The 23,989-nt window shown below is 40.2% G+C and overlaps 2 protein-coding genes across 3 annotated transcripts in view; one reads left to right on the forward strand and one right to left on the reverse strand.

Moving 5' to 3' along the window:
• Window positions 1–714, forward strand: part of dars1 (aspartyl-tRNA synthetase 1) — a 75,525-nt gene extending 74,811 nt beyond the window's left edge. The window contains exon 18 of the mRNA XM_088352699.1: window positions 229–714. Within this exon, the coding sequence (XP_088208825.1) occupies window positions 229–320 (92 nt within the window). The 3' untranslated portion in view covers window positions 321–714. The remainder of the gene's footprint in view (window positions 1–228) is intronic.
• Window positions 715–3,169: 2,455 nt separating this feature from the next.
• On the reverse strand, window positions 3,170–21,854 carry LOC148352584 (protein lifeguard 3-like). Of its 2 annotated transcripts, none has more exons than XM_088352701.1 (13): window positions 21,734–21,854; window positions 19,990–20,030; window positions 14,933–15,194; window positions 13,684–13,751; window positions 13,556–13,620; window positions 13,426–13,479; window positions 12,230–12,280; window positions 12,121–12,160; window positions 9,186–9,223; window positions 9,058–9,106; window positions 6,598–6,693; window positions 5,193–5,246; window positions 3,170–4,034 (listed from the first exon to the last, which is right to left on the reverse strand). In XM_088352701.1, the coding sequence occupies exons 3-13, from the start codon at window positions 15,180–15,182 to the stop codon at window positions 3,885–3,887; spliced, it is 915 nt and encodes a 304-aa protein (XP_088208827.1). In that variant the 5' UTR covers window positions 15,183–15,194; window positions 19,990–20,030; window positions 21,734–21,854; the 3' UTR covers window positions 3,170–3,884. The 2 variants fall into 2 exon arrangements, with proteins under 2 accessions (XP_088208827.1, XP_088208826.1); XM_088352700.1 differs by having other exon boundaries at window positions 9,019–9,106.
• Window positions 21,855–23,989: the final 2,135 nt, after the last annotated feature.

The raw sequence follows: 23,989 nt of genomic DNA on the forward strand, positions 1-23,989 counted from the left end.
CCTGTTTTTACCGGAGTCTCCGTCTCGGTCGTGCCGGTGAAGCGCGCGTCCTGCTAATTGGACTGCGGCGTCGGGGAAGCCAAGACTCCGTGATGACAAAAATACTGCGATTTCGGACGAAGCTGTTGGTGGCGATCCGCTGCTCAAATTCACTCATTTTGTGGACGATGAATCTGGCATTGGTCAGGATTCATATGGATGTAACTAGAGTATTATTATTCCTTGCAGGTCTGGAGAGGGTCTGCATGCTGTACCTGGGGCTCCACAACGTGCGGCAGACCTCCATGTTCCCACGTGACCCCAAACGCCTGACACCTTGAAATCCTCACATGTTTTTTTTTTCTATTCTCACGTAACGGTGATGGGAAACTACTAATTCACAAGGCTGTTAACGGGTTAGTGCCACACTTAGACACTAACGTGGGACTAATTTCTACCGAGAAAGATTGGAGTCAGTGCGAGGGGAGGGAACTTTATTGATTGTTGTGAACAGACGGCAGAAAGAGGAGGCATGCCCTTGAATTTGGGTGAATAGATGCACACAAGTTACCTAGTCAGCATCTATTTTTAAGAAGATAACTATTAGTAGTTAAGGTATTACTTCCTCCGACTAACCATCATGATTTAATGCAATATATCTGTAGAGGATTTTTTAATGGAATTTAAACAACAAGCAATGACTCATAAAAATATTTTTCAAAGCAAAAAGCTCCATCTTTTGGATTATTTGTCTTATTTGGGATTCCCCCCCCCCCCCCCCCCCCCCCACTATTTTAGGTAAGGTACAGAGACACCTTGTTGGTTCACTGCAATTTTGAGAAAGAAACATGCACAAATGCAATCCTAGATCCATTATTATGTGCAAGTGTTCACAATCAGGGATTGACTTCTAGAAAAAGGAGTCAAACGTTTACAACTCTTTCACAATGTCTAAGAACTGTCTGCAGTAAAATACACGAATGCAAACTTTTAGGACTGTGGACGGGCCGTCTCTAAATAGTTACTTTTGGAAACACATTAGACCTACCATTGAATAAATGTATAAAATACAATGCTTAGTTTTTCAGAGTGTGATTAAATTTGACAAGGTACTAAGTAAGGCTTCAAGCTATTGTCTCACCTGTTTTCCAGCTATTACGCCCACGCTACTCTCTTTTGCAGGCATTTATTTGCAAAACGAAATTCAGGTGAAAATAAAAATCTATTTTGTGCGTTCCAACTTGGATCACTCAATGTAAGTAGCACTGCAGTGATTATTTCAGTTTGGGACAAAACTTTAAAAAGAGAGCAAAACTGTCCATATTCTTCAAACGGTTCAAGAACAGCATTCAATTTACTTTGTTTACGTCTTGGATTGGGATTTTATGCGAATTCTACAAGAACAATAAGGGGTTAAACACTTCCTAATGAACCTAAATCTGTTTTTAGCCTCGCATTACATTTTAAACACAGTCACTTATTAATTAGAGGGAAACAGTTGCCTGGCCTCATAGGTGTTAGGAAATTAATATTACAAATGTATCGTTTACCAAATTGTTTGAATTAGTTATCCGACTCCATTAACCAAACCCCACCTAACAATGCATGCTAGATTCTTTTTGTGAAAAGACTGACAAGAGACCGGAATTTCCACACAGGGGCAGATTTGATCTCCTAAATGATAAACTAAGTGAACTCCATTGAATTAGCCGAATTAGTTTTCGTCGAGCCTTTTCTCTTGATTCTCCCTCGATCTTCTCCGATCTTTTTCCTTTTTTGATCCCTCTTTTGCGCTCTTTTTACCTTCTTTCAGCATTTTTCTCTGACTCTTATCTTTCTGTATAACTTCCCTACCTGCTCTGCCAACAATCCATTCTCATCATATCATTCCTTCCTCACGCGCGCTCTCACACACTGGCTCTTTATTCTCCTCCTATTAACCGCTAGCCTTCTGAGATTCTCATCAAACTCACCCTTCATTTTATTCATCTAGATTTAACACAGTTCAATGTTGAAACTTGCAATTATTTATCCCAATCGACGCTATTAAAGTTGAACTCATTTAATTTTAATTTTTCCTTCAAACCAATTAAATCTACTACTTTAGCTTCACCTATTTAATGTGAAAATGACGTATATTGATCCGCAACAAGTTTATATTCCCATCAATACATTTTTCTTTCATATCCTTTGAAAAGAAAGTATTTATTCACGATTTTTCAATTTTTTTGTATAAAAAAGCCGTTGTCTCAAATGAATATATTCCAATTCACTCAGATTTTTGCTACTCTTCCCAGTCCTTAATTTACCAATTCTGAAGTAAAAACAGGAATATTTGATCTTTTTCCGTATTAATCTGGCATTATCTTGAATTAACGCATCCAAAATCACTCACTCATATTTTTCCTAAACTTCTTAACAGTCACTTATTAATTAAAGGAAAATAGTTGCTAGGCCTCCTGGGCCACTATAACTAAACCTTGCAAGCAAGCAACCCAATGACCATAAATTCCATTCTTTCAAATGCAATCCCATGTTCTGTGTCTTTATTGGTTGATCTATAGTTTGTTTCAGTCCTATACTCTGTCGGTAAAGACGTGATCTCAAGCCCGAATAACTGCAATAACCAAAGTACCGTAAATTCCGGACTATAAGCTGCTACTTTTTTCCCCAAACGTTCAACCCTGCGGCCTATTCAGTGATGCCGCCAATTTATGTAATTTTTCTAACGGCCGCCAGCGGCGCTCGAGTACAAAAGGTAAGATTTAGTCTAGTGGAATATATGTGCCGAGGAAGACTGCAACTTCTTGGCTTGTGCATAAATTAAATTAGCGTAAACATACCCTCATCATGCAAAATGCAAAAAGAAAGGCACATGACGCAGCTTTCAAGTTAAAAGCAATCGAGCAGTCCTATAAAGAAGGAGCGAGCGTGTTGCTAGCGTGTTTTGGAATATGGGTGCGTGGGACGACGTCTATAAGACAAAGTTCCTTTCCGACACTGAGGAAGACGACTTTGATTGCTTCAGTTTTAAGGCGGAAGATGAGGACGGTTTACCGTGATTTTTACAATTACGGTATGTTTTTTTAACAGACCCATTTACTGTGTTGCTACCATTAACTGCCCTGTCACAGGCACCGTTTAGGAGGAAAGTTATATTATTATTATTATCAAAGCTTTGAAAACTTTCTTGGTGTACAGTCTTTCTTTGTAAATATGTGTTACCATGTATAATATGTATTTGCAACTGTATTTTTTATACTTATTCTGATATGTTTTGCACGGGCGAATAAAAAAGAAGGGGCGAAACAAACGCGGGGTGATGGGAAGTGGGGACCGGTAAAGGTGAGTGTTTGTGGACGCGGCGGACAACAGTGGTTATATATTTTTCCCACCCTTACCTTTGGAAATATACACTTTTTTTCCTTGGATTACTTTCAACGGGACCCGTACTCTGCAGGTCTGCATCAAACCTTAAGTACCGGTATCATTTTCCGTTCATTTTGCTGGCTGTGATTTTTGGACTGTGGACTTTTATGAAGGACATTCAGTTCCAATCGCAGGACTTAAAGTCAGGTTTGGGTTAATTTTGTGTTTGTGTTACATTTTTTTAATGTGGGCGCATGCGGCTTATATACAGGTGCGGCTTGTGTAAGTACAAAATCGGTTTTCCTCTTAAAATGTGGTGGGTGCGGCTTATAATCAGGTGCGCTCTATAATCCGGAATTCACGGTAATTATAATGATTTTTATTGACAAATGCCCTCACATTCATTTAGAAGACAGAAATAATTCAAAGTGCTCAAGGGTTGGCAGGCAAACAGCAAGGACAACATCAAAAACATTTACAGTTAGAAAACATTATTCACAAGTTTTTTTCTTAAGGCAAAGAAAGGCCTTCGAGCTTTAATCCGTCGCCGAACCGCTAATTTGGAGGATGAAGAGAAAAATCTGAACGATGTCAATGTAGAGGGACAGAGCTCCGTAAACGTACTCTTCTGGACTTAGCGCCGACTCCCGGTTTCCGATGAGAAGCTGCGTGTTGTAGACTAAAAACTGACCGGGGGAGAAACACAATGCGTTAGTTATCTTGATAAATGTTTTACCCGGGTTCGACTGTGGAAAGTGAAATTCGACAACCCCTAGCAAAAAAGGATGGACTCACAAAACGTAAAAATGTTTGATTTAAAAAAAAAAATTAAGGGTTTGGTGCTGCTCATCAGTAAGTATCAAGCCTCTGGGAGTGATTTCAGTATGATAAATCACCGTTGGATTGCACTAGAGGCTTTGGTCGGACCTTTGTCCAGTCATTAAGGAAGCCCGACTTCCTAGTGTTGCTTCCTATTTCCTGCGAATGAGTGTGATGAACAAGTAGTCATAGGCAGTTAAGTCTTCAACAGAGTTTATTCCTTTCAAAAAAAATGATAAAGTCCATGGTCATTATCTGGACTGAGAGGGTTGACGTTTCGTGTTCGTCCACAGGAACTTAGTTGTCCGAAGGAACGTAATCGCCATGGTGACCGAAATTGTTTGAACGTTCGTGCATAGTTGTTTCTCTTTTTGTTTTTCCTCTCTCTCTCTTTCTCCTTTTCTCTCTGTTTCACTCTCTTTCTGTCTCTCTCCCTCTCTCTCTCTTTCTCTCTCTCTCCCTCTTTCTCTTTCTCTTGCTCTGTTTCTCTCTTTTTCTCTCTCTCTCTTTCTCTCCCTTCTTCTCTCCCTCTCTTTTCTCTCTCTCTCTTTTTCTATTTTTCTCTTTCTATTTTTCTTGCTCTTTTTCTCTCTCTCTCTCTGTCTCTCTCTCTTTCTTGCAATAGAATGTTATTCTGCAGGCAAAATGCTCTCGTGTTTATGGAAAGCATTGTTTGAATATCACTGGTATCACAAATACAAACAAAAAATGATTAAAGGGAAATTCATCCTTTCACAAAATCAGTTTTTCTCAGAAGGTTTCTCAGAAACGAGTATTTTCAAGAAACTAAGCAATGTCCAACTGTTGTTAATTGATCAATGGTTACAGCTAGAAAAACACATCTTAAGGAAAGATTAGGGTTAAAGCTTTCCTTTGGTATGTGCTATGCCCATATAGCTACAAAACTAGATTTTCTTTCGGCCTTGACAAAGAAGTCTAAATGACAAAGTTGGCTTTCCCAATTTGAATGTGTTCATGACCGATTTTGTAGTTTGCTTACAAAAACAGCGAATAGTAAAGCTCACCAGGGTGTAAACCACGGCCCCGATGGCAGCGTAGAGCATATGAAGCCAAGGCACCTGTTCGAGTGACACAAGGAAAAATACAAAGATTAGGGTCATCGGGCGGCCCGCTTTCGTCTCTGAGAAACGCAGGGAGACAGAATCCTTCCGACCAAGGAGATCTTACGTAGCGGGAGGAGTGTTTTCTCTCTCTCTCTCTCTCTCTCTCTCTCTCTCTCTGTCTCTGTCTCTGTCTCTGTCTCTGTCTCTGTCTCTGTCTCTCGTCTCCCTCTCTTGTCTCCCTTTCTCGTCTCTCTCTCTCTCTCATTGTTTTTCTCTTTTTCACTGTTTCTCTGTCTTTCTCTGTTCTCTCTCTCTCTCATCTCCCTCTCTTGTCTCCCTCTCTCTCTCTGTCTCTCATCCCCCTCTGTTTTTCTCTTTTTCACTCTCATCTCCCGTTCTCGTCTCTCTCTTTCTCTCTCATCTCCCTCCCTCTCTCTCTTGTCTCCCTCTCTCTCTCTCTCATCTCCCTCCCTCCCTCTCTCTCTCCTCTCCCTCTCTCTGTTTTCCCTTTTTTCACTCTCTTGTTTCTCTGTCTTAATCTGTTTTCTCTCTCTCTCTATTGTCTCCCTCTCTCTCTCTTTTTCTCATCTCCCTCTCTGTTTTTCTCTTTTTCACCCTCTTGTTTCTCTGTCTTTCTCTGTTTTCTCTCTCTCACTCTCTCCCTCTCTGTTTTTCTCTTTTTCACCCTCTTGTTTCTCTGTCTTTCTCTGTTTTCTCTCTCTCACTCTCTCACTCTGTTTTTCTCTTTTTCACTCTCTTGTTTCTGTCTCTGTTTTCTCTCCCTCTCTCATCTCCCTCTCTCTCTCTCTCTCACTCTCTCTCATCTCCCTCTCTCGGTTTTTCTCTTTTTCACTCTCTTGTTTCTGTCTTTCTCTGGTCTTTCATTTCCCTCTCTCTCCTCTTTTTCACTCTCTTGTTTCTCTGTCTTTCTCTGCTCTCTCTCTCTTTCTCATCCCCCCTTTCTTTTTCACTCTCTTGTTTCTCTGTCTTTCTCTGTTTTCTCTCGCTCTCTCTCTCTCTCTTCTCTTTTTCACTCTCTTATTTCTCTCTCTCATCTCCCTCTCTCTTCCCTTTTTCACTCTCTTGTTTCTCTGTCTTTCTCTTTTCTCGCTCTCGCTCTCATATCTCCCTCTCGCTCCTCTTTTTCACTCTCTTGTTTCTCTGTCTTTCTCTCTTTCTCTCTTTCTCTCTTTCTCTCTTTCTCTCTCTCTCTCTCTCTCTCTCTCTCTCTCTCTCTCTCTCTCTCTCTCTCTCTCTCTCTCTCTCTCTCTCTCTCTCTCTCTCTCTCTCTCTCTCTCTCTCTCTCTCTCGCCCCCTCTCACCGTCCCAAGTCGAGCTGACCCCCCTTCCCGCCAGGAGTCCTTACGTAGCGGAAGACGAGCACGACGGCTGCCACGGTCCCCACGACGGCGAGGAGAAGGGCGGCCGTGCAGAGAAATCCCCCGCAGGAAGTGAAGTCCACCTGCGACCACAACAAGCCGCCATTTTCCGCATCAAAGGTAACAACAGGAAGGCGCGTTCCCACGTTCCCCTAATGAGCTCCTAACAGCGAGACATCGATTTTTTTTTTACCTCAAACATGCGACGCTTTCTCGTATTTCAAATAAGACAGAAAGACAGAAAGATGGATTCACTTTTTAACAAAAAATAAAGGAAAATAAAATGAATATTTCAAAGGAAAGCGGTTCAAAAGTAGTAGTGTGGGACGAAGTGTGACGTGATTGGATGGATACTTGAAGGAGGGAACGCCCCCAGGCAGAAGCGAGCTAAGCGGCTGCTTAGGGCCCTGCAACCACTAGGGGGCACCCCAGAGCGCTTCAAATTTTGGGTCCCCCATCGTTACTTTACTTTAATACTTCTTCAGAAACAACAAAAATACTCCATGATAACTACAAAACTAAATATCAAATATAGTGATTAAAACCGGGACCTCATCTAGTATTTTGATTTCATTCTGAAAATAAGAAAATTGTATAGAATTACTACAATACTACTACTACAGTAATATTCTCATCTAAAATACTACACAATAACTACAAAACTATACATCAAATATAGTGATTAAAACAGGGACCTCATCTAGTATTTTGATTTCATTCTGAAAATAAGAAAACTGAACAGAATAACTACAATACTACTACTACAGTAATTTATTACAAAATACTTTAACTGACTTATTTTCTCCCAAAATACTACAAAAACACAACTACCGTAATATTACAAAAATACTAAAGAAAAATAATCCTATGGAAATACTACAAAAATCGACAAAAATACTACTGAAATACATCAATTATACTTACACTGAGATACTCAAAAAATACCAATACATAATACTATTATATGAAAACCTACAAGAGAAATATTACTACAAAAGTACTACTACAAGAGGTTTACAACAGAAATACTACAAATTACACGTATAGTGATACTACAAAAATTCTCCTAGGAAAATATCACAAAAATAAAACTACAGAAACATTGTACTACAAAAATACTACATAAATACTGCAGATATACAACACAGTCTTTATTATACTACAGTAATGCTACAAAATATTGTAATCATAAAACTACTGTAATATTTAAAAAGTACGATGAAAATATGAAAATACTACAGATATACAACAAACATTACTATATAGTCCAAAAATACTAAAAAAAAAAAAAAATACTACAAAAAATACTATAATCATAAAACTACTATAACAAAAAAAAATCCACTTTTGAAATACTACAAAAATACTTCAGGAATACTCAAAATATACTACAATGAAAATACGACATAAAATAGTACAAAAATAAAATTACAGTTACAACAAAAAAACTACAGAACTTCAATAAAAATCTGACATAAAACCCTCCAATAATACTATATTACAAAATACTACTACAGAATCATTTACTACAAAAAGACAACTATAGTATATATTACAAAATTCTAAAGAAATATGACCAAATACTCCTATGGAAATACTACAAAAAATCGACAAAAATACTACTAAAATACTGCTTTGGAAATACATCATATATACTTCTACTATAATACTCAAAAAATACCAATATTTAATACTATAATATAAAAAAAACTACTGGAAAAATATTACTACAAAAATACTACTACTAGAGGATTACAACAGAAATACTGCAAATTACTCCTGTAGCGATACTACAAGAATTCTTCTATGGAAAATCACAAAAATACTACAAAAATACAACTACAGTAACTATGTACTACAAAAATAGTACATAAATACTGCAGATATGCAGCATACATTCTTTTATGAAAATACTACAAAATACATCAGAGATAGTACAAAAATACTTTCACAAAATTATACTACAGTAATGCTGCAAAAAAATTCTAATCATAAAACTACTGTAATAATTCAAATACGAGGTAAATACTACAGATCCCTATATGGAAATACTACACGATACAACAGAGTACTAAAATATAATACTACAGTGATACTACAAAAACACAATAGTCATAAAACTACTGTAATATTACAAAAATACCCAAATATAGTTCAGCTATACAATAAAAAAAATATTTCAGTTTCACTTTCATTCGCTGTACATTAAACCATTTATTCTGGTTTTGCGGGTTCGGGTTAATATACCCCTAACTCGGGTAGGGTCGGGTTGAATTTTTCTGGCCAGATCTCACCTCTACCCTAAAGTGTGCCACAAATGGCGTTCCTTTTACCCTGAAAACAAAAACCCACGCGTCAAGCCCACAGGCTGCAGACACACACAGACCTTTCTCTGGTCTTGTTACTACCTTAGTTTGAAAGCAGAAGATGATGACGGCGACACAAACCAAAGCTGTTATCCCCATGGCGAGAAAGACCGCTTTTGTTTCGTAATAGCTGCAGAAAAAAAAACACGGGAATATTAAAACCAAAACATGAAACGGAATCTGTGTTCCTGCAGTTAAGGTAAGCAAACCTTGAAATGGTTCCAGCCACATACGAAAGGGCAGAGGTCTGCAGAAAAAATGGATTATTTATGAAGTTTTATTGAGGTTTTTCACGATATGCAGTGTTCGTAGGGGTGCTTGAAATCCTTAAATACTAATGTTGTGTGTTCAAGGATTGAAAAGTGCTTGATATATGGTAATGGTCTGCATTTATATAGCGCGTTTCAAGTCACTGAAGACTTCCCAAAGCGCTTCACAGAAAGAAGAAAAAGTAAAAAAGAGAAAGAAAGAATATGAGAGTGAAAAAGCGAAAAGAACAATAGTAAGTGACAAAAGAAGAAGGCTGGACGGACAGAGAAAAGGAGGTAAAGAGTGAAGGATTTTATACATTTGACTATAAAGGATTTTGTACGATCAAATACAAATTACATTTAAATGCAAAAGATATTCACTGGCTAAGCTGTGGGGCGAGGTCAATGCAATCTTGTGAAGAATGATGTTTACAGAATTAACGGGAACTGGGACAAGGGCTGATGTGATAATCAGCACTTCCCAGTGCAAGAGGGGCCCTGGTGACGCAGAGATGCTCGAGGTTTAGACATCGAGGCGAGGGGGCTTTCCTGGCACGCCCATGGGAGGAGCTGGCACACCAGCAGACGGAGAGACGCGGGTCGAGAGAAGAACTTCAGAAGATCAAGAGGGAGAATCGAGAGAGGAGGCTTGACTACTGTAATAATGACGCTGACAGACCTCGTTTCCTCCTTTGTGATTAACGGAAGCTGGCATTGGTTTGTATGGCATTGTCCTATGAAGTGTCACCGCCCCTTACGGGTCGCACCCAAGATGACAGGTGCATGGTACACCCAAACAGGGCACTATGAAATGTGTATTAGTGCGAGTTTTATGTAGTAATTCAGGTGAGTGAATGTGTCTGTGAATGGGTAAAGTCTGAAGTACATTGTGAAGCGGTCGTTTTGGGATCAAGAGGTCGCAGGTTTGATTCCCTGCTCCTCCGGGTTGAATGTGGAAGTTTCCTTAGACACTAAACCCCTAATGCCCCGGATAGGCAGGTAGGCACCTTGCATGGCTGACTTCGCCATCGGTGTGTGAGTGTGTATGTGAATGGGTAAAGTCTGAAGTACATTGTAAAGCGGTCGTCTTGGGATCGAGAGGTCGCAGGTTTGATTCCCGGCTCTTCCTTGTTGTATGTCGAAGTGTCCTCGGGCAATACACTGAACCCCTAATGCCCCTCATAAGCAGGTTGGCGCCTTGCACGGCTGACTCCGCCATCGGTGTGTGACTGTGTATGTGAATGGGTAAAGTCTGAAGCACATTGTAACGCACTCGCCTTGGGGCTGAGAGGTCGCAGGTGCGATTCCTTCGAGTTGTTTGTCAAAGTGTCCTCGGGCAAGACGCTGAACCCCCAATGCTCCCGATAAGCAGGTAGAATTGTCTGACGTTGCTATCAGTGTGTGAGTGTGTGTGCGAATGGGTAAAGTCTAAAGTACATTGTAAAGCGGTCGTCTTGGGATCGAGAGGTCGCAGGTTTGATTCCCGGCTCCTCCTTGTTGTATGTCGAAGTGTCCTCGGGCAATACACTGAACCCCTAATGCCCCTCATAAGCAGGTTGGCGCCTTGCACAGCTGACTCCGCCATCGGTGTGTGACTGTGTATGTGAATGGGTAAAGTCTGAAGCACATTGTAACGCACTCGCTTTGGGGCTGAGAGGTCGCAGGTTCGATTCCTTCGAGTTGTTTGTCAAAGTGTCCTCGGGCAAGACACTGAACCCCTAATGTTCCCGATAAGCAGGTAGCATTGGCTGACGTTGCTATCAGTGTGTGAGTGTGCGTGCGAATGGGTAAAGTCTAAAGTACATTGTAAAGCGGTCGTCTTGGGATCGAGAGGTCGCAGGTTCGATTCCCGGCTCCTCCGTGTTGTATGTCGAAGTGTCCTCGGGCAAGACACTGAACCCCTAATGCCCCGATAAGCAGGTAGGCGCCTTGCATGGCTGACTCCGCCATCGTTGTGTGAGTGTGTGTGTGAATGGGTAAGTGTGAAGCACATTGTAAAGCACTCGCCTTGGGACTGAGAGGTCGCAGGTTCAATTCCTTCGAGTTTGTATGTCAAAGTGTCCTCGGGCAAGACACTGAACTCCTAATACCCCCAAAAAGCAGACAGGCGCCTTACACGGCTGATATTGCTATCTGTGTGTTCGCTTTGCTATTGTGTTTCCTCCCTCGTGATTAACGGCAGCTGGTATGAGTTTGTATGGCATTGTCCTATGAAGTGTCACTGCCCCCTACGGGTTGCACCCAAGATGACAGATGCACGCTACACCCAAACAGTAGTAATTCAGGTGTGCGAGTGTGTGTGTGAACAGGTTTGGGTAGGGTTGCTTTAACTGGATTACTTTCACTTACTTTTGGATTACTCCAATACCAAATATGCTAATAAAAGACAAAAGAAACTAAATATGAATAAAATGACTACATTTTGTGCAGGCTTGGGGAGTAACGGAACACATGGAACGGCAAAAATGATGTTGGCAAGCTGTTTGGAGTTATTTTCATTTCTGTCGCATTTGATGTTCGTTTTGCCGGAGATCAAAGAGATCAAAGCCAGGAGCGAAAGCTTACCACGTGTTGTGAGTCATCACTTTATTCATATTTAGTTTCTTTTGTCTTCTATTAGCATATTTGGTATTGGAGTAATCCAAAAGTAATTGAAAGTAATCCAGTCAAAGTAACCCTACCCTTCCCTGTGTGTGAATGGGTAAGTGTGAAGCACATTGTAAAGCGCTTTGGGAGGTCTTAGCTTGAACATGGACCATATATTCCTGGATCTTCAAAGTACTTGATTTCTTCATTTAATGGTACTTGAGAACATGGAAAACGGTCTTTGAAGGTCCTTGAAAAGTCCTTGTATTCGGCTATACAGCTCCACGACATCAACCGGAATACTCACAAATACTCCCAGCAGCACCACATTCCATGGAAAACGCCTCCTGGACAGAAATTGGAATACCTTTATTCAGGGTGATTTTAATTTGATTTGACTTGATATAAACTGTTACCTGGGCTCCTTGCAGCAGATGAGAATGCAGTAGACCATAAAGTAAACCACTCTATGAAGAGACAATAGACTGATATTTTTAGGTTATATCGACGTTTCATTCTTTTTCTTTCGTTGCCTTCGTTTCTTTTCTCTTCTTTTCTCTTCTTGTTTCTTTTTTTTCTTTTTTCTTAATTCTTTTTTTCATCCGTTCTCTCTTTCTTCGTTCTCACTTTCTCTTTCTCATTCTCTTTTGTTCTGTTTCTCTTTCTAACACTCTCTGGTTCTTTCTTTCTTTCTCCTCTCTTTCTGTCTTTCTTTCTTTCATTCTTTGTCCGTCTGTCTTATCTGTCATCCATCCGCCTTCCTTGCTTCTTCCCCTTCTTTATTTCCATCCTACCTTCTATCTGTCTTTCTTTATTATTTTCTTTCTTATTGTTTCTTTCTTTTTTCTTATTTTTTTCTTTCTTTCTTTCTCTCCATTCTTTCTGTCGTTTATGTCGTTTATATCCTTTCTTTCTGTCCTCTATGTCCTTTCTTTCTTTCTGTCCTTTTGTTCTGTCCTTCATTTTTTCTGTCCCTCCTCCTTCCTTCCCTTATTCCTTCTTACCATTCTTCCTTCCTTCTTTCCATATATCTGTCTCTTTCTTCCTTTTTTTCTTTCTTTTTTTCTTATGTTTTGGTCCTTTCTTTCTATCCTTTCTTTCTGTCCTTTCTGTCCTTTCTTTCTTTCTGACCTTTCTTTCTGTCCTTTCTGTCCTTTCTTTCTGACTTTTCTTTCAGTCCTTTCTCTCCTTTCTTTCTTTCTGTCCTTCCTTCCTTCCTTCCTTCCTTCCTTCCTTCCTTCCTTCCTTCCTTCCACCTACTAGTCCGGCCCCCATGAGTTTTTTTTCCTACCATGTGCCCCCCCAAGCTAAAATGAATTCGACAACCCTTGTTCTGGTTAAAAAAAAAACAATATAACTGGTCAATGTGGTCTATATACCGGTATGTTGTCCATATCGGTTATACCCGTAATCTCCACAAGAGAGCGCTAGCGGTCTTCAAATATTACTACTGGTTTCCATTAGAATACACAATTAACGTGAGCTTTATACATCTTTCCATTGCCAGATGTGTCCTAAAAACGAATCAAAAAACTTTTACGTTAATTAGGAAAAAAAGACAAAGAATCAACCCTATTCGGGGTTCATTCAGCTCCCAACTATTGAAACTCACAAAGAAGCCCAGTAGATTCCAGGATACCTGATGACAAACATCTTGACTGGCTCCCTGCAGAAAAGCAGATTTTTAAAAATGTACTCAAAGAAAGTACCACAAAGGTATTTCAACGTCAATCGACACCTACACGAATGTAAAGACAGCCACAACTGAGAAGGTGACGGTCAACTGCGCTGCTAGAATCAAGTAAACCTGCGAAATGAAGACGAAATGAAATCATATACCAGAAGGAACATGCAGTAGTAGCGAGTGTACCTTTCTGATGAAAGCGTGACGAACAGATGTACTTTCCCACTGCGGGGCTAGAAAATCCTCCGTGTCTCCTGCACAAATACACAGAATAAGAAAGAGTATTGTCCCCACAAAAACTTGAAGGCATCTTGCCACGTTTCAGGCTTTAAACTTAAAGCTAATAATGTGAAAATATTTGATAAGATTTCAAGATTTTATATTATGTTTACTGCAAAAAAATAAAAAAGTGGGATTCTTTCTCTCTTTTTCTCTCTGTCATAATCATTCTCTCTCCCTCTTGGGCTCTATTTTTATCTCTCTTACTCCATCTCTCTTTTTTCCTTTCTCTCCATCTTTTGTCCAGTTTTTCTCCCTCTTTTTCTCTCTTTCTCCTCTCGTCTGTCTTTCTCTCCCTCTTTCTCTGTCTCATTCTCTATCTTCTCTCTTTCTCTTTCACTTGCTCTCTTTTTCTCTCCATCTCTCTCTCTCACTCTCTCCTTCTCACTTATTTCTCTCTCTTTTTTATCTTTCTCTTCTCTCTTTATACTTCTATGTGTCTTTTTTCTCTTTCTCTCTTCCTCTCGTTCTTTTGCTCACTTCCTTTTTTGCTCTTTAGTTATCCTTCTCCTTTTCTCTTCTCTTTTTCTCCTTCTTTTTTGTCTTTATCTTTCTCACTTGCTTTCTCCGTTTCTTACTTTCTCCGCCTCTTTCTTTTTCTCTCCTCCTCCTGTTTGTTCTTTCAGTCTCTCCCTCTCTTTTTTTCTCTCTCTCTCTCTCTTTCTTCATTTTCCTGTTTGTTTTTCTTTTTCTCATTCTTTCTCTCACTATCTTTCTTTCTTTCTCACTTTCTCACTCTCCCTTATTCTTCGCTTTCTTTATTTCTCTTTTTTCTCACTTTCTCTTCTCTCTTTCTCATTATATATGTCTTTCTTTCCCTCACCCTGTCTATCTTCCTCTTTCTTTCCCCTCACTTCATTTTGCTCTTTATCATTTTCTCCTTTTATCTTCTATTATTCTCCTTTTCTAACTTACTCAGTCTCTTTCTATTTATTCTCTTTCTCTCTCGCTCTCCCTCTATTTCTGTTTTCTTTTGTTTCATTATTTTTCTTGTTCTTTCTCTCACTCCTTCTATCTGTCACTTTCTTTCCTCTTCTTTTTTCCTTTTTCTCATTCTCTTTTTCTCCCTTTCTCTCTTTGAAGCCTGAAACATGGCAATGTGTCAAAAACTTTTGGAGGGGTGAACACTTTTGCAAGAACTGTATTTCCTTTCGACCTGGGTTACTCGCGGGCACCCCGGCGGACAGTGTGGGTATTGCAGTGGGCGTCGCAGCTGGAAAGGCTCCAGGCGCTGCCCACATGCTGGTCTGGGACCAGTATCCAGGTGGACCGGCATACAAGTCGGGGTCTTGACTGTAGGACGGAGGCGGCGGGACAGCTTCTTCATGCTGCCTTTGGGGGGCGTTGTACTTGAGGTCTTTTAGGGCGTCCTCGTAAGTCGGGGGTTGATCGAGTTTGGAGGTCATGTTTCCACGCCTTTAAAGGTAAATTCAAAGATTTTCTGAGTATCCATAACTAATACTAGCAAACTCATGAAGTACTCGCTCTCAATACTGCAAAAAAAACTTGTCCCATTGACTCATTTTCATCATTTTAATCATTCTTCTTCTTTAGTCTCAACAATCGTTGTTCTTGTCGTGTATTCTAAATATGCGTACTGCAAGGCTTCCTGGATATTGTCAATTTCTCAAAACATGTAAAAATAGGAAAAACAGACGAGGAAGCGACGTGAACCAGAAAATAAAGGAAGAAAAAACAAAATACATATTCAAAAATGAGTGAGCAGAAGCGTAGCTTATTAGCTCTCCCCCCTTTGCAAAACCAAAACAAATATAAGTGTATAAACATTGAAAAAAATAAGTATTTGAACTGCTCTTTTGCTATCTTTCCCACTTAGAAATCATGGAGGGGTCTGAAATTTTCATGGTAGGTGCATGTCCACTGTGAGAGAGATAAACTAAAAAGAAAAATCCAGGAATCACAATGCATGATTTTTTTAACGATACAAACCTACATTCAGATCTCTCTGCCTCTTGTGGTTCGCGGTCCCACTTTTTCGGCTTCAGAGCTTCGCAGGTCTAAAAAATATACCTTACCTTCTCAATAAAAGCATTTATTGACTTGACGCCATTGAGCGCGAGCTTATGTCAACTGAGGACACGGTGTGGACACTCTTATTGTGAAGGGGAGGGGGAGGCCCTGACACAATGCTTAGTCATGGTGAGTTACCGCTTTGCTCATGGACAAAGAGGGCACACAAACTGCTTCACTAGTTGGATGGCTAAAACCTATCAATGATCAGAACTATCATTTAAAAAAGGTGATTAAATCAAGGAAATCCTCTGATTGCACGATAATCCTCGCAAGTGTACGTTTGAAAATCTGTTTTGATTTCAATCTGCAGTCTTCTCCCCCTCAGCATCCACTTTCTACTCTACTCGACCATCTCAAGTCACATCACACCACAGGTAAATAGTCATTTTTCATTTACATGTATTGTATATATTTTTTATACAGTACTACTATTCAATCATATAACTGTATATCAAACATAAGTGCTGTACTACTTTTTTGTTGTTTTAATGTTTTTGATAGGGTACGTAAGGCATTGGATACCAATGGTTTCTAACCCCCGCTATACAGCAGTTTCACCTTGTGATCTCAACCTCAGGCTGGACAAAGGTTTGGTGGGGGTCCTTCAACTCCTCCCACCTCACCCCCTTCTTATGTGGCGCTCAGTTTATCATGTAGGAATTCGGCGACGTAAGTATATTCTCTCCCGTCGCATTCCATCTCAAGTTTGACTTTATTTTTATTAATAAAGTAACAAACTATTTTATTTATAGTACTTTATTTTTATTTTATTTTTATTGATTTACGCATTCATTGTCATTCTCCTTTGTACCCATTAAGCAATATATATGTGTACCTTTACTTGAACTGATAAATATTTTGACTTTGTCTCCACACACATGCATTCCGTCGATTGACTCAAGTGTCACACGCTACCCCCCTAAGACAACTCTTTTGTCCAATCAGATGATTAGATTACAGGAGCCGACTGACAAGGTTTTCCATCGTAATAAAAACCTTTGACTGTGCTCTCATGTCATGATAAACCAATGTTCGATGATTCCTGATCATGAAATGTTTAGTTTGAGAAATTTACTGACAGCCGTGCCTAGCTGAAGGAAAACTACTTTTTTATTAATCAAATCGGATTTTGACACAGAAGGCCTGCAAGGGAGGGGGATATGGACAATGTCTTCCTCCCTCTATCATAAATAGATAGATAGATAGATACTTTATTCATCCCCGTAGGGAAATTCACAATGTTGGGTAGCCGTTAAGCTGAGCACGCATTTGTTTAGAACAGGGGTGTCAAACTCATTTGAACTCGGGGGCCACAAGATAGAACAAACATTCTCTCAGGGGCCGGACTAATGAGGAAGGAAGAATGAAATGGACAGATGGACAGAAAGAAACAAAGAAAGAAAGAAAGAAAGAGAGAAGGAAATGGAGAAAGAAAGAGAAAGAGAGAAAGAAAGAAAAGCAAAGATGGGATAAAGAAGGAAAGAAAGAAAGAAAACAAAGAAAGAAAGATTAGTAGATTGAGGAGAAAGAAAAAAGAGAGAACGAAATAAGAGAAAGAGAGGGAGAGGAAAAAGAGAGAGGGTGGGACGAATAAAAAAGAGAAAGGGAGAAAGAAAGAGAGAGAGAGGTAAAAAAGAGAGAGCGATATGAGAAACAAAAGAGAAAAAATAAATTGTGAAAGAGGGGGAAAGAAAGAGAGAGAAAAAGAATTCCAAACAGAAATAGAAAGAGAGAAAGAGAAGGGAAGAAAGAGGGGGATGCAAGAGAGAGAGAGAAAAGGAAAAAAAGAGAGAGCCAAAGAAAGTAAAAAGACACAGAGAGAAAAAGGGAAGAAGAGGAAGAAAGAAAGAAAAAGAGAGAAAGAGCGAGTGAAAGAGCAAAAGATAGAAGGTGAGAGAAAAAGTTAGGACAAGAGATCGAGTGAAAGAGAGAGAGAAAGAAAGAAATACTAGTACAGCGTTTGTGAGAGGCGCCTGGCTTTGGCAACATCAAGTGGACCTATTTTAACCTGCAGCTCGTTTTTCTCTTGCGCTTCCCTCAGCGTTGTCTCGCGGGCCGGATACAATCCCTTAGCGGGCCTGATTTGGCCCGCGGGCCGGCAGTTTGACACCTGTGGTTTAGAACATATCTCAAATTAGGCACAACAAAACAGAATCCTGTGTTTCCCTGAGACAGGGGTAGGGAACCTATGGCTCGGGAGCCATATATGGCTCTTTTCATGAGTACGTATGGCTCCGAAATAAAATGTAACTATTGCACATCTCTCTGTGGCGTTCTAAAGTCAAGTGATTTCATCCCGATTTTGGTCCATATAAAGCCGAAGCAACTTAATGCAGAAGTTCGGTAAGAAACCATTTAAACTGATAAATAAAAACGCTGGCAAACGGCTTTGATTGGGTGAGCAGTACAAGTGGGCGGATCCCTGCACACAGCGCAAGGTACTTCCTTCTCTCTCTCTCTCGCTCAGTGCAAGTGAATATGACAATATGCTTATCCTTTGCAGTAATTTGTGACATTTTTACAAAAGAACTCTGCATGCACATTGTTTTGAAACCATTATTAAGGACAAATTTAACGGCAAAAATTTGCCTCAACACTCCTAACTGAAGGTGGAAGACAAATTGTAAATGGTTACATTGATTTGGGACACAGGATTTGGCATTATTATCATTTCATACATTTGATGAAATCATCAAATGACACACAGTGAAATAAAATGTGCTGAAGAATTAGCTTTTGTTAGAGAGCGTGTTTGGCAGTTTTTTCAATTTTGTCTGAAAATATATGATGTGGCTCTCTCAATTTATTTTTAAAACATTTTTTTGCTTTTATGGCTCTTTGGGTCAAAAAGGTTCCTGACCATAACCCTAAGACATTCTAACGTTGCCATCTTTACTCAACTCCCTTTTTCCCACACAGTTTCTCCTCTGTTCATTAGAAACGCGAGTTTCTCTGGTCAACAATGTCTTTTATTCTTTCCTTTGATTACATTGTATTTGTCATCTAAATAAATGTCGTTTATTAGTTTTAAACAGGGTTGGGTAGGGTTACTTTAACTTGATTACTTTCAATTACTTTTGGATTACTCCAATACCAAATATGCTAATAAAAGACAAAAGAAACTCAATATGAATAAAATGACTACATTTTGTGCAGGCTTTGGGGAACACATGGAACGGGAAAAATGATGTTGGCAAGCTATTTGGATTTATTTTCATTTTGTTTCTGTCGCATTTTATGTTCGTTTTGCCGGAGATCAAAGAGATCAAAGCCAGGAGAGAAAGCTTACCACGTGTTGTGAGTCATCATTTTATTCATATTGAGTTTCTTTTGTCTTTTATTAGCATATTTGGTATTGGAGTCATCCAAAAGTAATTGAAAGTAATCCAGTTAAAGTAACCCTACCCAACCCTGGTTTTAAACACGTGCATTTTTTTTTATATGTGAGTCTCTTTTATTTTCCTTCTGGACCGATCCAGCATTATTCATATCAATAAACCAAAAAATTGATCATATCATGCTAAAATAGAGGCAGCACGGCGGCGCAGTGGTTAGCGCTTGTGCGGCACTGTTCATGTCATGGGAACTTGTCATGGGTTCAAATCCAGCTCCAGACTTCCTGTGCGGAGTTTGTATGTTCTCCCCGTGCTTGCATGGGTTTCCTCCGGGCACTCCGGTTTCCTCCCACGTTCCAAAAACATGCATGTCAGGTGAATTGGCCGGTCCGAATTGTCCCTAGGTGTGAATGAGCAAATGAGTTGTCTGTCTTTGTATGCCCTGCGATTGGCTGGCAACCAGTTCAGGGTGTCCCCTGCCCACTGCCCGGAGATGGCTGGGATGGGCTCCAGCCCCCCCGCGACCCTAATGAGGATAAGCGGTACGGCAAATGAAATGAGATGAGATGCTAAAATAGAAATATTTCTAGAGTACTGCTTCCTTCATGATAAATGTTAGACGCCATATGAGCCTATCTAGAATTAATTTGACCACTACCCGCTGGCTGAATAGGTAACCACTAACCCAATGATGTTCTCTACATAATATTCAACAATTGTTTTAGTAATTGAGTGCAAAACAGCAATTTTAACATTCTTTAAATAGGTTATTTTTGACATATTTTCGGTATATGATTAGGCTACATGATTATTCCTAAAAAGAGAGAAATACGATGTTCCTTACCTGGGTTGTCTGTATTTTCCTCTGGTAAATGTAGATCAGCCCTGAGTGTCATAGGATATGCTCTTTGTAACTTACACTAGTTGAGGCAACACTGTAACATAGATTCTTCAGATTCTCCTTGAGCAGGAACACATAATTCTTCTCAAAAGAAAGAAATGATGTTGACTGTCGAAGTAAATATATATAGATATAAAAAAAATATTGATATATATCTATATCTTCAAGGTTAAAAATTGAGATTGTATTAGAATGAAGATGGCTAGAACCAGTATTCATGTGACCTGATTGGCTTAAACGAGATCACATGAATACATGAAACGAATTTGATTGGTTTATACCAGTGTTGTCCAAACTTTTCAGAGAGCCGGCCATATTTGGTAAGCTGAAAATGTTTGAGGGCCGACCATTCATTCTTTAAACCAGGGGTGTCGAACTCATTTTAACTCGGGGGCCACACAATAGAACAAACATTCTGTCGGGGGCCGGACTAGTAGATTAAAGAGAAAGAAAAAGAGATAAAGGAATAAGAAAAAGAAGGAGGGAAAACGGAGAGAGGGTGGAACAAAGAAAGAAAAAGAGAGTAGAGGGAGTGAGTGAGAAACAAAAGATAAAAAGTCGTGAGGGAGGGGGAAAAGAAAGGGAGAGGAAGAAAGATATCCAAAGAGAAATAGAAAGACAGAAGGGGGTAAAAGAGAAAAGAAAGCGCAAAGGGTATGAAGAGAGAAAGAGAAAAGGAAGAGAAAAGGAGAGACACAGAGAGTGAAAGAGACAGAGAGGGTGAAAGGGGGTTAAAGAGAGAGAGAGAGAGAGAGAGCGAGAGAGAGAGAAATAAATATAAGTACAGTGTCTTTGTGAGAGGCACCTGGCTTTGGCAACATCAAGTTGACATATTTCAACCTGCAGCTTGTTTTTCTCTTATGCTTCTCTGAGTGTTGTCTTCAATCCCCTAGCGGGCCTGATCTGGCCCGCGGGCCGCCTGTTTGACACCTGTGCTTTAAACAGTCTTTACTAAATTCACCGTCCGTGAAAAGTTTGCAGTACTAGGCGATCAGCGTAGCCACCTTGTAGCTCGCCTTGGTAGCATTTTCTTTTGACTCGCAGGGTCCCATGAAAAAGCGCCTCAGTGCCGTTAAAACAGCTTCCAGCTGCTTTGCCTTTCACAGCGTTTGTTTCCAGTTATGTTTTTGTAGTCAGTATATTTTGTCTCACAGTGTCCTCTGACAGAAGGTTTCAGATCAGGGGATCGTGTAAAAGTAATCTACAGTCTGTACAGCCCTCTGAGACTCCTTGTGATAAAGAGCTATACAAATAAAGATTGCTTGACTTGAGGTTTTTGAGTTTTTCCTTACCCCTGTGTAGGTTTTAGATCAGGGGATGGTGTGAAAGTAGTACAGACTACAGCCCTCTGAGACTCCTTGTGAAGAGCTATACAAATAAACATGGCTTGACCTGACTTGAGGTTTTTGAAGTTTTCCTTACCCTCATGTAGGTTTTAGATCAGGGGATGATGTCTTGATAGTCTGTGGTTTGCAATAGTCTGTGGTCTGTGCAGCCGTTTGGGACTCCTTGTTATTAAGGGCCAAACAAATAAAAATGACTTGACTGACTACTTCAATAATAACTTTTACAATAAACAACAATAAAATGTGTCTGTTGGACTCTTTGTGCCAACGTTTTCCTCTTGTACAGCGCACGGCGACCGTACACGGCCGAACGCGGGTAGCGTTTGATTCCCTGGGCCAACCTGGGGTTGCGGCTCATGTGTGGCCGGCGAGGTTTCTCGGCACCTTCATCCTTCTTGGCGCCCGCTCCTGCTTTCTTCGGGTCTTTCTTCGCGTCACCCTCTGCCATCTTGGCTAAAAAGAAAACCCATCGCTGGTTCTCATTGGTCCCCGTTCCCGGAAGAATGGCGCGTCGACTCCGCCCCGTCCCGGTCGGCCCCCAGACAGCTCGTCAAGATTTAAGGTCTCCCGTTCCCGGGAGAATAGCACGTTGACTCCTCCGCGTAGGCCCTCAGACAGCTCGTAACCCCCCTCTGCCTGAGAGCTGCCTCAGGTCAAAATTTACGGTCTCCCGAAAACTTTGGCACAAAGCACAAAGAGTCCAACAGACAAACCCAAATTTAAACTTCCATATTCCTTTATTCAGCTGTTATAAATGCACTTATTTGAGTGAGGTATTTACTTGCTGTATTTCTTTGTATCTTTATGTAACGGGTGTAATAATAACTTTTGTTTTATTGAAATTCCTGCTGAAATATGTGTATAGTTTTTGGTAAATGTCCTGCAATGTATCACTTCTGCGTAGCCGGTGAAGCAGGGGAGCCGCTTTCCCTCCTTCGGGATAACGATGGGCCTGGCGACGTGATTCGCCGAGCACTCCACCTCGTCCGGCGTCAGTCCCAGAAACTCCGGTCTTCCGTAGGGAAATTTCGGACCAACTTCCGAACCGCCAGGGGGTTCGCTACCGCCGCTGCCGCTGGCCGTCATCACGGCCCCCATTAAGGTGGCCACTGCCGACTTCACCTGGGTGAGCATGGCGACTCCGGGGGTTCGGTTCTGCCGTGGTTGAGTTCACCACAGACGACGACACTCGAGTGGGCTCCTCTTGGGGTGGGGTTTGGTTTTGGCTTCTAACATGTGACCAGGAGGCGGGGTTTGTTGTTAGTCTTACCAGAGAGAACTACAAAGGTAAGACATATCTTTTGGTGCTCCACAAAAGAAGTTAATTTTAAACATTATAACCCCAGCTGACAAATCTCTCACCATGCATAGTAATGTGATTGATATTGTCAAGCTGTTTAGGTTTATTTTCGTTTTGTTTCTGTTTTACTAGATATTAATTCCCCTTGTAGAGATCAGACCCAGCAGAAAAAGCTAATGTTGTGACTCATCATTGCAGGACATTTACCAAAAACTATACACATATTTCAGCAGGAATTTCAATAAAACAAAAGTTATTATTACACCCGTTACATGTATTTTCCCAGCAATGGTCTTCCACCCTTATCTTACTTTACTACCTTCAAAATCCAGCAGTGGGCAGTTTTAACAAAAGTCTCTTGTTCATTGAGATCCTTTCTTTTATCTTGTAAATGCGAGTTCCCAGGAGAGGTTTTCATTTTTATGTTTTGCATAATTCACACCTTTCTCCTGCAACAGAGGGGCCGAAACAAATGCTTTTCTTGGTGGGAGACGCTCTTCCCTTTTCAAGGTTTCTTCATTTTCCGCATGCTGAGGTTTGGAGTTTTTCCTTGCCCTCATGTGGGTTTTAGATCAGGGGATGGTGTAATGATAGTTTTTAATAGTCTGCCCTTTGAGACTTCTTGTGATTAAGGGCGTCACAAATAAACATGACTTAACTTGACTTCCCAGAGTGCACTCTGTTTTGTCTTTATTTTGAAACTTTGTTATAAATGTCCTCACCTTGTTCATGTTGAGGTTTTTGAGTTTTTCCTTGCCTTCATGTTGGTTCCAGATCAGGGGATGGTGTGATAATAGTCTGAAAAAATAGTCTGTGTAATAACCTGTGAAGCCCTTTGAGACTTTTTGTGATTAAGGACTACAGTAATCCCTCGGTTATCGCGGTTAATGGGGACCAAAACCACCCGCGAAAAGTGAAAATCCGCGAAGTAGCGACGCCCCTTCAAAAATGCTTAATTTCTTTTTTTTCTTTTTTTTGTAATTATTTTATTTTATTATTATTATTTTTTAGACCCGGTTAATGGGGACCAAAACCACCTGTGAAAAGTGAAAATCCGCGAAGTAGCGACGCCCCTTCAAAAATGCTTATTTTTTTTTTTTTATTTTTTTTTATTATTTTATTTTATTATTATTATTTTTTAGACCCGGTTAATGGGGACCAAAACCACCCGCGAAAAGTGAAAATCCGCGAAGTAGCGACGTCCCTTCAAAAATGCCTACAAAAAAAAAATCTATTTTTCTTTTTATTATTTTATTCTATTATTATTCTTTTTTAGACCCGCGAAGCTCTGAACCCG

Source organism: Urocampus carinirostris, chromosome 14 (assembly GCF_059441175.1).
Source record: "Urocampus carinirostris isolate Australia breed hairy pipefish chromosome 14, RoL_Ucar_1.0, whole genome shotgun sequence".
NCBI classification, from domain to species: Eukaryota; Metazoa; Chordata; class Actinopteri; order Syngnathiformes; family Syngnathidae; genus Urocampus; species Urocampus carinirostris.

Coding starts and splice junctions, on each gene's coding strand:
- LOC148352584 (XM_088352700.1), bottom strand. CDS start 15,182: ATGACCTCCAAACTCGATCAACCCCCGACTTACGAGGACGCCCTAAAA. Junction 13,621..13,683: donor GTCACGCTTTCATCAGAAAG/GTACACTCGCTA, acceptor TTCATTTCGCAG/GTTTACTTGATTCTAGCAGC. Junction 4,035..5,192: donor GGGCCGTGGTTTACACCCTG/GTGAGCTTTACT, acceptor TCCCCCGGTCAG/TTTTTAGTCTACAACACGCA.